Raw genomic sequence first — 16,156 nt, forward strand, 5'->3', positions numbered from 1 at the left:
GAAATTAGGATTTACCTTGACCAGTTAACACAAGAAAATTACAGCTTGCTTTGTTCACACTAAGGTTCTAATTGTGTGTTAATATGTTGTGTAAGAGCTCCTACCCATAATACTATTCTCTCCCAAAATGATATAAAGGGTAGTCTCACTGGGATATTCCATTTCAGAGGAAGGTTACTGCAAATGCTCAAAAGAAAATAAGACACTGATGCAAAAACGTCCCTTTTATTTCAAATTCTGTCAATAACCAAGTACAGTTCTGGTATACGGAAGTGCAAAATCAATGAGAGCAACTGAATTATCTCAAGGCTGAATCTCACCCTTCAATATTCCTATCAAATCCTCTGGCACGCTGGCAGGTTGCCATAATAAACAAAGGACACTTGAAAGTAAAACAGGAATTCCCCTTAAAAATATATTTGTACATTTTTCCCATTTGACTCTGTGGTTATATACAAAACAAAGAGCAATAAATAGAAATTCTGTAATTACACTGCTCATAAAAATAAAATTTTGTTTTGGATAGGACAACATGTGACATGTACCAGTTTCTCTTTTTTCACTGCTTATGAAACATACAGAGGGTGAGAAAATATATGTAACAACATAACCAAGCTGTTAAGAAAGCTTGAGTAGTCTAAAATTTATTTCGCTGTGATAGCAGAATTTCATGGATGGGTACAATGGATCTTTTTCACTGGTTTGACTCATCGATTTTTCTCCGACAGTATGGACAACAGTTATGCTGGAGCACCAGGAGCTCATAATCTTCCGAATGAAACATCTGTAAATTATTAGGAACAGATTTAGGCACATTTATTATACTGTTACTGGCTCGCATCTAGGAATAGCAAACTGAACAGGAATGGTTTTACTAGGGCTCAGAATATCTGATCCTACTGTTACAACAAAGTTGGTGTTTCCACTCTAACAAGTCATTTACAGATGTTTATGAACAGCTATAATTTGGAATACCAGAGCAATTATTTCAAGTGTAGAGGCTATGGAAGTCAGTTCACCCAACCAGTGAAACCAACTGGTCTCGGATAAAGGACGGTAGTGCTTAGGATCTTTTTCTGCTACCACAAAGCCAAAACTGACCAAACTACTAATTTTTTGAAGAAAAAACATACCTGTGGCGTGTGAAAGTATAAAGAAAAAAATAATTGTATTTGCTGAATGTTCACACTAACCCAGGCCCTAAAGTTAGAAAGGTGAAGGTATCTCTTCTTTTAGATCACCTGAGGACATTGGGGATGTTAGCAAAGATTTATTTTTGTAAACATGTAAGTGGCTGAATTTTCAAACAGTTACACATTTACATGGGGGGGCGGGGGGCTCTGATACAAAGGCAGCAGAGCAGGGAGGGAGTGGGGAGCGGAGGAGAGGTAGCTCTGAATAGCCAGTACACACAGGTTGGAAGCTGGCTTCCTGCATGTACCACCTGCCCCTCCCCCCACCTTCTGCGCTGCTGCCTCTGTGGGAGGCAGCAAAGGGGTGGAGGGAACAGCCACCTCCACAGGAGCCAGCATGCACGGAGAGCCAGCTTAAAAACTGACTCCCTGAGCGTATCAGCTCCTGCCTGTTCCCCCTCCCCTGCTACTGCCTCAAAGGCAGCAGTGTGGGATGGAGGGCAGGCGACTCTGAAGGAGCCAGAACACGCAGGGAGTTGACTTGAAAGCCGGCTTCTCATGTGTACCAGCTCCTGCCTGCCCCTTTCACCCCCCTGCGCTGCTGCCTCTCTATCGCTATTGCCTGTTTGGAAGGCAGTGGGGAAGTAGAGGAGTCAGCTGGCTCCATGGGAGCCATCTTCCCACGGGCACAGGCTTCCACCTCCCCCACCCTGCTGCCTCTGATACAGAGACAGTGAGGGGGAGGGTATGTGTAGTTGTTAGGATTAATTGATAAGTCCAGGCTAATCAATTATCGTGGAAATGACTACACACTAATATCCGTAAAGGACCTCATTGCAAAGTCCCCAAATACTTCATTCTATAATCTCAGCAACTATTCTGAAACCAGCCCTTCTGGCAAGGCCAATCATCTCTATATGAAGCACATCATCTCTGTATTTTGCTCTCTTTATTCACTATTTTGGACTTCAGAGGGCATGTATCTAGGGTTAGATATTAATGTTTCAGGATCATTCCAATTAGTTTCTCAGTAGGAATGAGTTTTTAAAGACCCCAATGAAAACATTATTTATACCTGAAAGCATGTTGGACACATGGTAATGGAAGCATCTGGTAGCAAGGACCGGAAGTACTGCCACTGTAATGGCTTTGGCCAGCGCTTAATAAGGACATCCCTCCGGCTCATTGACCGGAGAACTGCACGATTCACTATCACAGGAACAAATTCTGAGCCTCCTTGCTACAGAAGAGAATGTTTAAAACAAAGAATGAAGCTTAATAACTGCAAAGTGTTTTAAAGATGACAAAGAGTGGAATGTTATTACTCAGGAGAAAGTGCTAACACAAAGCAGGCATGGGTCCTGCTTCCATTGACTTCAATGGTAAATGTATCATTGTTCTCAGTGATATCAAGCCAAGTGTGAGTAAGGTATTTTCACTGAACTTCACTCATTCCTGCTAAAATAATTCTTTATTTAAAAACAAAAAAAGCCACTTACAAAACTTCCCCGAAAATGCCTATTTTTAAACTAGTGATGTTAAAATGTGTTTAATTAATTAACTGTGTAGCCACTGAAAACTTCAGTGGCTACACAGTTACATGAGGGGTGTCAGGCAGCTCCCCAGGAGCCAGTGCACACAGGAAGCCAACTTTTAAGCCAGCTCCCTGCACATACTGGGAGCTTGCATATAACCGTGAAGGTTAACCAAGGAGCCCAGGCTCATCAGTTAACCATACACATGATTACATTTTCACATCCCTATTTTTAACTGCACCCACCCAGACCCTGAGCTGTCCAGGAGAGTCCCTTCTGCTGCTTGCTGGGAAGACCAGACTCGAGGTGGTCTCACCCCTGTCTCAGCCATCTGAGACTGGACTATAAGGTAGGGATGTAAGTGACTAGTAACTACCCGATAAGCACTTATCGGGTAGACAAGTAGGAACTTGACAAGTCTCTCCCCCCAGAGACAGGAAGTGAAGAGGGGGAGCAGGAGCAATGCTGGAAGGAAGGCAGCTTTTAAGCCGGTTCTCCCCAGCACTGTTTCCGCGGGGGGGGCAGGGCAGGCAGAGAACCGTGGGGAAACGGCACAAGCTGGGATTGAAACAGTCCCGCTTGCGCCAGTCTGACTGCTGCTCCTCTCCAGATTGTACAAGAGATTTCAAAGGGAGAGAGGTAGTGGGAACCCATGCCAGTGGGGACTAAAGCAGTCCCAGCTGGCACGGGTTCCTCTTTGTGCCTCTTCCTTTGAAATCTCTCTCTCCCTTTGAAAAGTACAGGAGCAGTGGGTGGCTCTTGTAAATTTCAAAGGGAGAGGCGCAGAAACTCCCTCCTTATCGACTAATCGAGTAGTCGAAGGAAAGTCCATTAGCCGATTAATCAAAATTTAACATCCCGGCTGTGTCTACACTGGGCCACTTATTCCGGAAAATCAGCCACTTTTCCGGAATAAGCTGCGAGCTGTCTACACTGGCCCTTGAATTTCCAGGAAAGCAACGACACTCTACTGTACAAAATCAGCTGCTATTCCGGAAAAGCTACGCTGCTCCCGCTCGGGCATAAGTCCTTATTCCGGAACACTGTTCCGGAAAAGGGCCAGTGTAGACAGCCCAGTAGTCTTTTCCGGAAAAAAGCCCCGATCGCAAAAATGACGATCGAGGTTCTTTTCCGGAAAAGTGCGTCTACATTGGCTACAGATGCTTTTCCGGAAAAGGGGCTTTTCCGGAAAAGCATCTGTGGCCAATGTAGACACTCTTTTCCGGAAATACTTATAACGAAAACTATTCTGTTTTAAGCATTTCCGGAAATTCATGCCAGTGTAGACACAGCCCCCTAGTATAAAGAGATTCCTGGGAGAAGTCAACCAGAAACAAAGAAGTTGATACTGGGAGATGTCATCTGTGTGCATGAAGACCCCACTTCAATCTACAGCTTTTTATCTGGACATTCTCTCCCAGGCTGACTGGCTGTTTGCTCCAGCTCTACTGCAGTCTCTGCTTCACTCCACCTACTCTTAATACTGCTCCCTTTTCTCCTTCCCCCTCTTTTCTCTTATCCCTTCCCCTATCTCTTTACTTCCCCTCTCTGCAAAGTCTCTTCTCCCATCCTCTGTCCCATCTCAATTCTTTCCCAACAAATACACATCCAAATAAAGAATAAGGAAATTAAAATGTGGTGCAACTAACCATCACACTGATCATCGGCTTTCATGTTATATTCCTTCCCACCCACCTGCATCTTTCTTCTGTCCAGTATGTTTAGACAAATGGTTCTCAAAGTGTGGTCTGTGACCATCTTGCATGTGGGCTGCAGGTTCAGGGCTCAATCCCCCCTGTAGTGGGGGCCTGAACTGGTACTCCTGCCCTGCCGCCCTCCTGCAAAGTTGGAACACCAGCACCGGTTTAGATCCTCGAGGGCTGGATCAGGTTTGCAGGGGAAGGAAGCAGCTCTGCGCACTGCCACGCCGCCTTCCCCAGCTGGGGGAACAGCAGCACAGGAAATCACTCGTGGAGGCTTTCACCGCTGTTTCCACTGGCCAGAATCACACTCCCCATCTCCCTCATGCCCAGACTCCACACACTTACCCCACTACTGCACCTTACTTCCCACCCAGACCTGCCCCCCACCCTGAACCCATTCCTAAAACCAACCTCCCAGCCACATCCACACCCCCAGCCCACTTCTGCACCCCACCTCCCACACAGACCCCCACCCTCAGCAACTCCTGCACCCAACCTCTTGGCCAGACCCCGCATCCCCATTCCCTCCTGCACCCATTTTGTCATCAATGGTGGTTGGCTGGTGGTCCGCGGAAAGGTCTGTGTTGAATGGGGTGAGCCACAGGCCAAAAAGTGTGAGAACCTCTACTATATATGAATAGCCTGTTCATTTTATATGTCTTGCTTAAAGGCTTGCTCACGGGCAGTTTTGTGTCTGTGTTGTATGTAAACCCTCTGCTATGAAAAAAGTAAAGGGCTATTCAAACTATCCTAAATGTTTATTTTTAAAAATCATGCCACATAATGACAGCATTAAGAAAACAGAGTAATTTTTAAATCTGTTTCTGCAGTAGGTGACTAAGCACTCCAGGAGACTTCCATTGATGAGGCCAAAGAGAAACAGATTACTTTAAAAAGACATTTGTTTAGAATAAGTGGTTCTCCAACTTTTTTTCCCCCTGTGGCCTAATCACTTTATATGAGATACCATTCTCAGTCAACTGCTCCTCCTAGCCTCCTTGTCACCCACATTCCTTCATCTCTTGTGCAGAACATAGTAACACTTCATAAAGGAATAGGAGAGGCTGTAGTCTGTCAAGACCTGCTACTGATCAGAAAACAGTGACAAGGAAAAGAACTCTGGGATGCCAGCTAAAAAGGAGATATGATAGCATGGAAAGAAGAGTTGCGGGTAGAGTCACCCTGCATTTACTTCCTGCTCAACTATCTTCAGACGCAGGAGCAGCAACTTTTAAAAATGCAAATGAGATATCTTCACCTCAAAGCTCAATTTTGCTGTAAAGGGATCATCCTCTTCAACAATGTCTGCGTTGTCATCAAATCTCAGTGTCTGTGCTCCTAGAGACATTTGTTATGGAAGAAACAAGGACTCCTACAAAATCAAACCTTTTTATCTTACCATTCACAGGACCTGTCATATGGCTTAGTGGTAAGGATTTCACTCCTTCCTCTACCCAATTCCTCATCTTGTCAGGCAGACTGGGAGTACTCAGATACCACTGGCATAATCCCTAGATTATATTAGATTGTGCTGCAGAAGAAGCTTGGTCTGGCCCAAAAAAAAATGGAGTGCCACACCTCACTAAGTAGCAATTGCTATGGAACAGCATATCTTAAAGCCACCAAGTTACTAGCGGTAATTAATCTACATAAACTCATGTGACCATAGAAGTACACCCCCATCCTCCAGCTTCCTAGCCTCCTATAAAACAGCTAAAATCTCACTTTGGGTAACCTCTAGACCGTGTTATCTTGTGTATTTGTATTGTGTCTACTACTATCAGGCCCTAACTACACGGGCACCACTGTGTGCCACAGCAATATAAAATACAGTAAACTTCTGATAATCTGGCACCTTTAGGACCTAGGGGGTGCCGGATTATCAAATATGCCAGACTATCAGAAGGGGGGGCTATGAGGGGTCTGGAGTGGGGTGGGAGGGGATACCATCCCAGACCCCTCATAGCCCCCCCTTACGATAGTCCGGCTCTGCCCCAGGCATTCCTGATTCAGCCGCTGCTGATCAGGTTCAGCACTGAATCGGGGATGCCGGCAATAGAGCAGCTGGGGTGCTGCTGGGTTGGTCCCACAGCGCCGAAGGGCGGCGCTACGGCACCAACCCAGCAGCACTCCAGCTGCTCTTGGGGACGCCTGGGACAGAGCGCCATCCTTTGGCGCTACGAGATCAACCCCGCAGCACCCCAGCTGCTCTGCCCCAGGCGTCCGGATTCAGCCTGCTGGTGAAACTGACACTGCTGGTCAGCTTCAGCAGCAGCTGAATGGGGGAAGCCTGTCCGGCTGCCCCAGCACTTCCGGGTTCCTGATGGTGCCGGACCATCAGGAGTCCCGGAGCATTGGATGCCGGACTAATGGAGTTTTACTGTACTATAATTCTGTAAAATAACAGCAATGACAAGTTTCCAAAGGAGAACAACCCAGTTCTTCCTTACCAAGAAACATAGAAAGCTGGGACATAAGGATGCATGAGCAGACTAACGGATAGCCAAATACCACCCAGTCCTTTATAGTAAGTAAAATACAATTACATGAAAATAAGTGACTATTTTAACCTAAAAATATACAACAAGGTTATGAAACTGACTTTTTAAAAAGAAACCTTTTAAAATTAGTAGGATTAGTTAATATACCTTTACGTTTTTAGTTGTTAAGCTATTGAAAAAGACGTACACTAAGAAATTGTACCCAATAATATTAACAATGAATCTAACTCCTAGTCATCCGAGAGAAGCAGATTAAAATGTAACAAAAGCAAATCTGACCAAAGAAATCTCCACAACCAAGACCTGTCTTCCAAACTGCTGCTCTTTCCCCAAGAAAACTAGAGAGTGTACTGAACTGAAAGGATACCATCACTTGCCATCTCTTGCCATTTATCTGCTCTCTTATTTAATCTTGGTGCTTCCAGATCAATAAGAGCTACAGCTTCTTCATCTGTGATCCCTTCTTCCAAATAGAACTCCACTAGATGCAATACTTCTAAAGGACATGTGTGAAAAAAGAAAGAGCAGTTATCTGCAAGAACAAATCTTTTCTTTGGTGTTACTGGCACTGAATTAGTCCCACATCCCACCCATTTGGTGCATTTTGCTGGTGCATGAGAACACCAGTTTTCAAGAAAATAGTTCCCTTTCTGGATAGAATAGATTCTGGTGTCTAGGACTGTGTGAGATTTGTTGCTGCAAAATGGCCACTGTTTTACTTCTGATGTCATAGCCCTGGCATTACTGTATGGGAAGAGATGAGGCAGTTTATTAACTCATATTCCATTTTTTTAAGAAGTTTTTTATTTTCTCAGCATAATATATTAAGTTGAAGGATGAGAATATGGAGAGAAAAGAATGCCACTATAGAACTCTGAGGACACATATCTTTAAAAGACTTAGGCAAGGCCTGCTAGAAATATTTAAATTTTTCCACATGACACTATACAGGAAATGTTAGGAAGGCAGAATGTATTGTCACCAACCTACTGATTAAATATTGGTAACATGAAATTACTACCACCTAGCTGAGCCTTTGAAGAAAACAGACTTATCTGCATAGAAAATACAACCAATTTTTAAATTCCAACGCACCGTAAGATGAAGCTGAGAAGACGAATGGCTGTCTGCAGTTAATGCACACATTCCCCAGATTATTTAGCAAAGGGTTATTGGTGGAGCACCTATAGCACAAGGGCACAAGCTCCTGCAAAGACACATACACAAAGCAGCATAATTGCAAACAGACCATTCTGAACACAAGGTCTGATTACACATGGCACTGCTGCAGTTTTACACCAAAGTTCACACAACAGTAAAAAACTAAAGTAACACAATGGTGAAATCAACCCTTTTAACTTTTCCAAATATTTTTCTCACTTTCCCATTAAAAATAGCTGTTTTACTTCTCTTCTAATGCAATTTTGTTTGCTTCTGCTGTAGCAGTCTTAGGCCACGTACACATTTCCAAAAGGATTAACGAAGGTTAGAGAAGCAATTCTTTTTGCTCAGAAGTTTGGTCAAATTTAGGCCCTTTGATTCGCACATTTTTATTTTTTCTAAACTGTACAATTATCTTAGGCAGCTCTGTGAATTTCAAAGGTCTCACAGTGTTTACATTATTGCAGATAGCAAGATGCATGTTCATTTGCTTTAGTGAGCATTCCATCAGAAACAGATTTATAGAACACTGCAGTCACATTTCAGCTAAAGAAAAATAGAAGGGTTTAAAGCAAGACTTGAGGAAGGAAAGTTATTCAAAGTGTTGCAGGGAGGAAGCTGTAGCAGATGGGCAAGCATGTGACCTCCAACTGTAGACAGACACACAGAAAGACCCAAGAAAGCATTCTGTGGAGTAAGTGAATATGGAACTGAGGTATGGTGACGCTTGAAGGAACAGAGTGAGTAGTGAGGGAAATATGGAGATATGAGATCAGAGGTGAAGAAGGAACTTGTCCAGACAGAGAGGTCTCATTTTCATTTGGAACAAAGAGGGAGAAAGTCTGAAATGGAAAAGAATGGCAAGAGGATTTTGTTCCTTGCAGAAATATAATTACTGCAAATCTGCATAATCCATCTTAAGTATCTTTTTGCGTATGACAAAGTAGACTCTCATTATCGGGTCAAATACTAAATCAGTCAAATAATATATACCAGAACTTACTTCACTGTCATGGAATGGCTTGGATCGGATTGTCAGGCTGCCCAGCTCAATTGATTTTTGAAATCTAACTGGGATTTGCAGTCCCTGCAATTTGTCATAGGCATGACGGGCCAATTTATATGCACCCAGCACTTTACTCTGTTTTGCTAGTGCAAATAATGTATTGCTATAATCAAATTAAGGAACAAACATATGTAGCAGTCAGGAAAACACAGTTACTTTTAATCAGAGAAGTTATGCACTAAAGCACAACAAATGTCAATACTTTAAAAGGCCTTAACTAAAGAAATCTGTTCACATAAATGTTTTTACATAAACAAAATGCGAGAAGATTGCTAAAATATCAGAGTGGATGATTGTTAGACAGATAAGGAACTGGCCCATAGATAATGCAGTGTCAATTAATATTCTGACCCCCATCAACATTAATGCTTGTACAGACCATCCCCCACACCGATAATTTGAAATATCCAGAATCTTGCTGGCATCATGTGGCTATTTCAGAGCCCATGGCATTTATCCAGGAACTTACTCCCTTGTCTTATACTAAAATGTCTCCTGCCCTTTATTAATGTGCATCCCAGAGGACAACAAATAAGTAGAATTTAGAGTGTTTTATCCATACATCTCTACGCATTTTATCAATAATAGTTTTAGTGTCCCAAGTTTATAGAGGAGGAAATCAAAAAAGGGAAAGAAAATTACTTATCCAAGGTTACAAGCAAGCAACTGGAAAAGAGAGAAGTGGAACTCAGGTGTCCTGACTCCCACTTAACTGCCCTATCCACTGTACTGCCTGACTGACTGCTATTATCCACTGCAGATACAGATATATTTCAATGGGACTCATGAAATTTGTGAAAGATTTTGAAGATATGTGGCATACAAACTTATTAATGAAACCATGAAAAAACTGGTCTCGTATATGGCACAAAGATACATCAGACCTGAAAATAAGAACCAAAGAATCTAACATTTAGAACGACACAGCTACATTAGTCTAATGGGAATCAGAATCAACTTTAGAAGCAGCAACAGTCACAGTTTCTCTCCCAATTCCTTTCAATTTGTGGCTACTGCACTTTCAGTATTTCCAACTAAGATGTGTAGCTGTAGACTGGCATTTTGGAAAGTATTTCTCTTACTAAAGTGAGCAACATGTTTGATAATTTATGATAGCCTCCTGTAATCTATGCACATATGGCTAGATGTGCCCAAGTCTGTGATAGTTTTGAGTAGGGACTTAAAAAACTAGTCAAGTGGACTACTCACATTCCCCCTTCTCACTGCTTCTATATCAGAGGCAAGAGCTGCTAGTGGGGGGGAGCCGACTTAAAAGCTGGTTACCCCCAGCACCGCCTCCACGGTGTTGCCTGCCTCCTCCCACCACTGGGACCAAACCCCTCTGCAGCTCTGCAATTTAAAAGGCAGTAGGAGTCGGGCAGCCTACCCTCCCCCCCAGCTCCTATTGTATTTTAAATTGCAGTGCCGCAGTGGGGTTTGGTTCCAGATCTGGTGCCCCCAGCTCCTACAACATTTAGGAGCTAAGTGGGCAGGCAGTCCGGCTCAGTTCCTGCTCATGCCAGGTCCGGGACCAAATCCCACTGTGGCTCTGCAATTTAAAACGCAGCAGGAACCAAGGGACAGGCTGCCCAGCTCCTATTGCCATTTAAATTGCAGAGCCAACGGGGTTTGGTCCCAGCATGAGCCGGGACTGAGCTGGCTGCCTTCCCCTATCGACTAATTGAGTAGTCAATACAAATTCCATCTAATCTCAAAACTAGGGATGTTAAAATGAGGTTATTTTACTAATTGAGTAGTAAAGACAGTCCCATATTTATTTTCTAAAAGATGAGCAGCATGAGACCTTCTAATGCCAGGAACTAGCATACGCTAATAGTAAACCTATGTATCACTGATTGGTGCCAAGGATTCCCTTCAATTCATATAATAATATTTAACTTTTGCTTTGTATTGCAAGGATACACTTTAGAGATGCCCAGCGGAGTCTCCTTGGTTAGACTGTGAAGTAAAAACCTGGAAATATTGAAGAGTGTTTCAGGCAAATGGAAACTGAAGGGCTCCTCCTGTAGTAAAAAGAACATTAAAACATTTCTAAACTAAAAAAGTAACACTTCATAACACTGACACCAGGCTACTTTGGTCATCTCTGACACAACATTGTGCTTTTCACACTGTCGCAATGGGAGAGATGGAGAGAAGATAGCAATTGCATTTTGCATGCCTCTCTCTCCAAAGCTCATATTTGCCACTGAAAAAGAAAAGAGCTTCACCCAATAGAGAAAAAGCACTTAAAGGATAATTCTGACCCCACCTCCTCCAAAAGGAGCAGTGGGACAAGTATACAGACAGGGTGGTGAAGGAAAGCCTTCAAATCCTCATCCCCTGTGTCACTAAAAGGTGGTTCTAGGAAGTGGAATGGTAGTAGGTCCAACACAGAGGGGGGAAAAAAACAAAATTAGGTCACCTCAGTGCCACCAGCGTCCGTTCAATATTTAGTTTAAAATGGGTAACTGTTCCTAATTATTCCTGAATTATCTGCAGAAAATGTGCCAGCTAATGAACAATACTGGTGAAAATATCTTACAGTGTATCTGTGGATAGAGTAATAGACGTGATAAAGTTCTGCCAAGTGCTGGAAGTGGTGAAACTTCTGCAACATTTCAGTCTTCTGCTTTTCATTCTCTGTGAGAGGGAAAATCATTACTAAATTATTACTCAGCTAGAAAGATCACAGAACAACATGGCTGCAGCATTTACCATTGCCAATAGATTAATATACCTGACTAAGTGTGCTACAAAATATGGGCTATATAATTTTCCATTTTATGAGCAAAAATTTTATTTTTTGCTTTAACATATAGCATATTAAGATGCAGTCATTTTAACATAACCAGAAGCTAATGGCTTAGCTAGAAGTGGAACATATTAGCCCTACACCATTAGAGAACTGATTGACAACTTTAGAGGCTAAAGTAAAATGAGTTTAATGTGTATTTTACCCACATTAACACACTACTAAACAATCAAACCATTTGCAGTGTTTGTTCAGCATATAGATCAGCATTACCATGCATTAGCAAAACTGAAAAGGGGCTTAATCAGTGCAAGGCAAGAGGCCATTAATCTCGTTTTTATTATCCCTCATCTAAATCTCATCTTCACTGGCTCCACCCCTTCTCCAATGCAATGGATTTAAAGCAGCGAATTAATCTACACTTTCTTCTTTAGCTGGCTAAAATAACTCATGCAGTGTGTCCCCAGTTAATCTCATCCACATTTAATTATTAGGATAGACTATACTACGGGTTGAACCTCTAACAGGACCACTGATACCGCTGGACCAAAGAGTCCCAGAGGCTGGGAGTGGGGGCTAGCCAAGGTCAGGAGTGCAGCACTGGCCAGGCTGGCAGCAGTGGGGCTGGTGGTTGGAAGCACAGCCTGGGCCAGGCTTGGTAATGGGGTCTGAGCCAGGGTTGGTACAGCAGGGAATGGCCAGAGCCCAATGGCCAGGGTTGACAGCCATGAGGATGGCCGAAGCAGAGCTAATGGCCAGGAGGAGAGCCTTAACCTCCCCTGGTCTGGCAAACTCCCAGGTTTGGGACAGCTAAGGTCCCAAGGGTGTCAGACCAGGGAGGTCCAACCTGTATAAGATCATGTTTTATTATTAGCTAGCCCTCCAGTCATCACTTTATCCTAAATGTGAAGCAAAGGAAAGAGGCTAGGAGAAATGGTAATTAGCAGACATGGCAGCCTGGAACTCAATTTTGATTTCAAAAAGAGACTTATAATACACACACACACACACGTTTTAGAGAGTTTGTTAGAGAGTTTGTGTGTCTGTCTGTCTACCTGGAACTCAATTTTGATTTCAAAAAGAGACTTATAACACACACACACACACACACACACACACACACACACACACACACACACACACACACACACACACACACACACACACACACACACACGTTTTAGAGAGTTTGTGTGTCTGTCTGTCTACCTGTGAGTCCATTTATTCAAAAATTCCCTACTGAATCACAGAATGATAGAACCAGAAAGGACCTTGAGGGGTCATCAAATCCAGTCCCCTGCGCTCACGGCAGGACTAAGCACTGCATAGATCATTCTGTCTAGATCACAGACGTTTAATCTGCTCTTAAATATCTCCAGTTATGGAGATTCTACAACCCCTCTAGGCAATTTATTCCAGTGTTTAACCAACCTGACAGTTACAAAGCTTTTCCTAATGTCCAACCTAAACCTCTCTTGCTGCAATTTAAGCCCACTGCTTCTTGTCCTACCCTCAGAAACCAAGGAGAACAATTTTTCTCCCTCCTCCTTGTAACATTCTCTTAGATGCTTGAAAACTGCTCTCATGTCCCCTCTCAGTCTTCTGTTTTCTAAACTAAACAAGCTCAATTCTTTCAGTTTTTCCTCATAGGTCATGATTTCTAGATCTTTAATCATTTTTGTTGCTCTTCTCTGGACCTTCTCCAATTTCTCCACATCTTTCTCGAAATGTGCTGTCCAGAACTGGACAAAATACTCCAATGGAGGCCTAAGCAGCACAGAGCAGAGCAGAAGAATGACTTCTCGTGTCTTGCTCACAATACTCCTCTTAATACATCCCAGAATCATATTTGCTTTTTTTACAACATTGTCACACTGTTGACTCATGTTTAACTTGTCATCCACTATGACCCCTAAATTCCTTTCTGCAGTACTCCTTCCTAGACAATCACTTCCCATTCTTTATGTGTGAAACTGATTGTTCCTTCCTAAGCAGAGTACTTTGTATTTGTCCTTATTAAACTTCATCTTGTTTACCTCCGAAATTTCTCTAGTTTCTCTAGATCTTTTTGAATTTTGACCCTATCCTCCTAATAGTTAGGAGGATAGGGTCAAATTTGGTCCACCAAATTTGGTATGCAGCTTCCTCTTAACCTAATTTAAAGCAAGGTAAGGAAAATGGGATGTTCCTGAAATCTATTTCCCATAACATGGAAAAGTGTGGGGCAGAAAGCTGTGCTCCACAATGACCGTGCGGGGAGGGAGGGGGGAGAGGGAGGGTGTTGTGAGCACAGGGGACAGCTATACAGCAGAATGACCCCATGGGGACGGACACACCAGGAAGAGAGTGGCCAACTGGAGCCAGAGATTTCCATATTGCCGGCTGCTGCCCATAGGTAAGTGGCTCCGCTGTCCCCATACCCCTCACCCTCAGCCCGCGATGAAGGGGGGCCCTGCCTATCCCCAGAGGAGCTTCTGAGGCCGCAGTGTGCAACCCTGGCTCCCCCGCTGGTACCACAGCCCTGGCCGGGCACCACAGAGGAGCTGGAGGAGAGTGGAGGAGGGGGGAGCCCAGGCAGCTGCAATGCCATCCTCTCTACCACAGGCAGCCCCAACCTCCTGTCCTGAGCCCCCTACCCACTGCCCTGCACTCCCACACCTCCCAGACTCCTGCCCTAACCCCCACACTCAGCTGCCTACCCTGAGCCTTGCCTACACCTCCCAACCCCCTGCCGTGACTCCTACATCCCCCCATACTACCAGTTCCCTACCCTTAAAGACTCAAGCAACACCAGGTAAGTCTTCTAATATTTTTTATAAAGCACACAGACTAGAGAGCTAGAATACAATACAATACAATATGTGGGTTTACAATACAATGCAACTCAGAGTTGTATATAGCACAATTAAATGAGTGAGCAAGAGGTTTTAATTAAACCATCACTGTTCATTCAATGTTTATCTGATGCATGAGCAGGTAACAAAATTAAACTTCCTTGTGTTTACTTACCTTGGGCTATATCTAAACACTGCATGGAGAGCATCCAGTAATAATATGCTGCATCATTAAATCGGCTTTCTACCACAGCATTGTGAGTTAGCTGTTCCAGCACTTTTACGGCCTCGCTCTGTCTGCCAGCCTTGTGGAATGCTAGAAAGGAGACCAAAACAAAGAAGATTTTACAATGTGATTGTATCAATTAAATGAAAAAAAAAGTAAGTTAAAAACAGGACATTCATCAAAGCTGGAGCAGGATGAAAAGGACTACACTGGTATTTTTCTACTTATGAAAGTGGTGCCACTAATGTAAAATAGAAGTATTTGAAGGTACTTTGTGGCTTTTTTATTGTGCTAGGATACGATGTAGGAAATACAGCTATCACATGAGTAGCATAAGGCTAGTTACTTTAAATTAAAAAAAAAAACTGGAGAGAACAAAATCATCATCATAATTATTAGATATTTGCAAAACAGGGAAAAATGCAGGACACTGTGGGAACAAGTCAAAATTCCAATCTTCTAAGGCTTGAGCTACACCCCAAAATTAGATCAACCTAGCCATTCAGGACTGTGAAAAACGTTATATCCTGTGTGATGAAATCAGGTCAACCTAACCCAGAGATTCCCTTTGGGTAACATGAGCCAGTCCGCTGCTCCCACCCAGCCCCCAACTGCTCCCATGGAGCATTCAGATGGCTCCCAGGTGCTTGCCTGGGGGCAAAAGAGATGCAAGCCTTCTTGGTCTGGTGCAGAGATCTTGGACCTTATTGAGGTTTGGGGTGACAAGACCAACCTTCAGGATCTCCACACCAGGTGCAGGAACACCAATGTCTATGGCTGCATAGCCAAGAGCGTGGCCACCAAAGGACCCATCCGCTCACACACACCTCCCCCAGCACCCGGCCCCCCCCTCCTCAAGCAGGTAGGGATACAAGTCCTCTTCCTGCGGGACGATGCCACTGCTGGACCCGGCGCACAGAGGGAAGCTCAACTATCCCATGGCCCGCCTCCTGCCTGCAGGATCCCAGTCTGGCCGGCACCTTCACATGCTTTCTTGTCCCTGGAACATGGGAGTAGTGAGGTTCCTCCGGGGACATCTGGGCCCCTGTAGGAATGGGCCCACTGGCCAGAGCTCACATGGCCTTGTTCTAAGCACATCACCTTCGACTGAACTGAGAACTGTCACTCTCAGCTCACAGATGAGGGAAAGGCTTCAGGTACAGTGTGTCCCCTGGGATGACTGACTGTCTCTCTTTATTCACCACAGCCAGACAGCTGTGAGAGGGAGGTGGTCACCACCAC

At 43.9% G+C, this 16,156-nt stretch overlaps 1 protein-coding gene across 2 annotated transcripts in view; it reads right to left on the bottom strand.

Moving 5' to 3' along the window:
• Positions 1-209: 209 nt before the first annotated feature.
• IFT122 (intraflagellar transport 122) overlaps positions 210-16,156 on the bottom strand; it is a 75,955-nt gene continuing 60,008 nt past the window's right edge. For both annotated transcript variants that reach the window (XM_006132833.5, XM_006132835.5), the window contains 9 exons: positions 14,864-15,004; positions 11,645-11,742; positions 11,023-11,123; positions 9,037-9,202; positions 7,968-8,079; positions 7,240-7,368; positions 5,630-5,709; positions 2,209-2,373; positions 210-784 (listed from right to left, as the gene is read on the bottom strand). In XM_006132833.5, the coding sequence (XP_006132895.1) occupies positions 695-784; positions 2,209-2,373; positions 5,630-5,709; positions 7,240-7,368; positions 7,968-8,079; positions 9,037-9,202; positions 11,023-11,123; positions 11,645-11,742; positions 14,864-15,004 (1,082 nt within the window). In that variant the 3' untranslated portion in view covers positions 210-694. The remainder of the gene's footprint in view (positions 785-2,208; positions 2,374-5,629; positions 5,710-7,239; positions 7,369-7,967; positions 8,080-9,036; positions 9,203-11,022; positions 11,124-11,644; positions 11,743-14,863; positions 15,005-16,156) is intronic.

This window comes from Pelodiscus sinensis, chromosome 11, assembly GCF_052426305.1.
Source record: "Pelodiscus sinensis isolate ZL-2025 chromosome 11, ASM5242630v1, whole genome shotgun sequence".
In the NCBI taxonomy this organism is placed as follows: Eukaryota; Metazoa; Chordata; order Testudines; family Trionychidae; genus Pelodiscus; species Pelodiscus sinensis.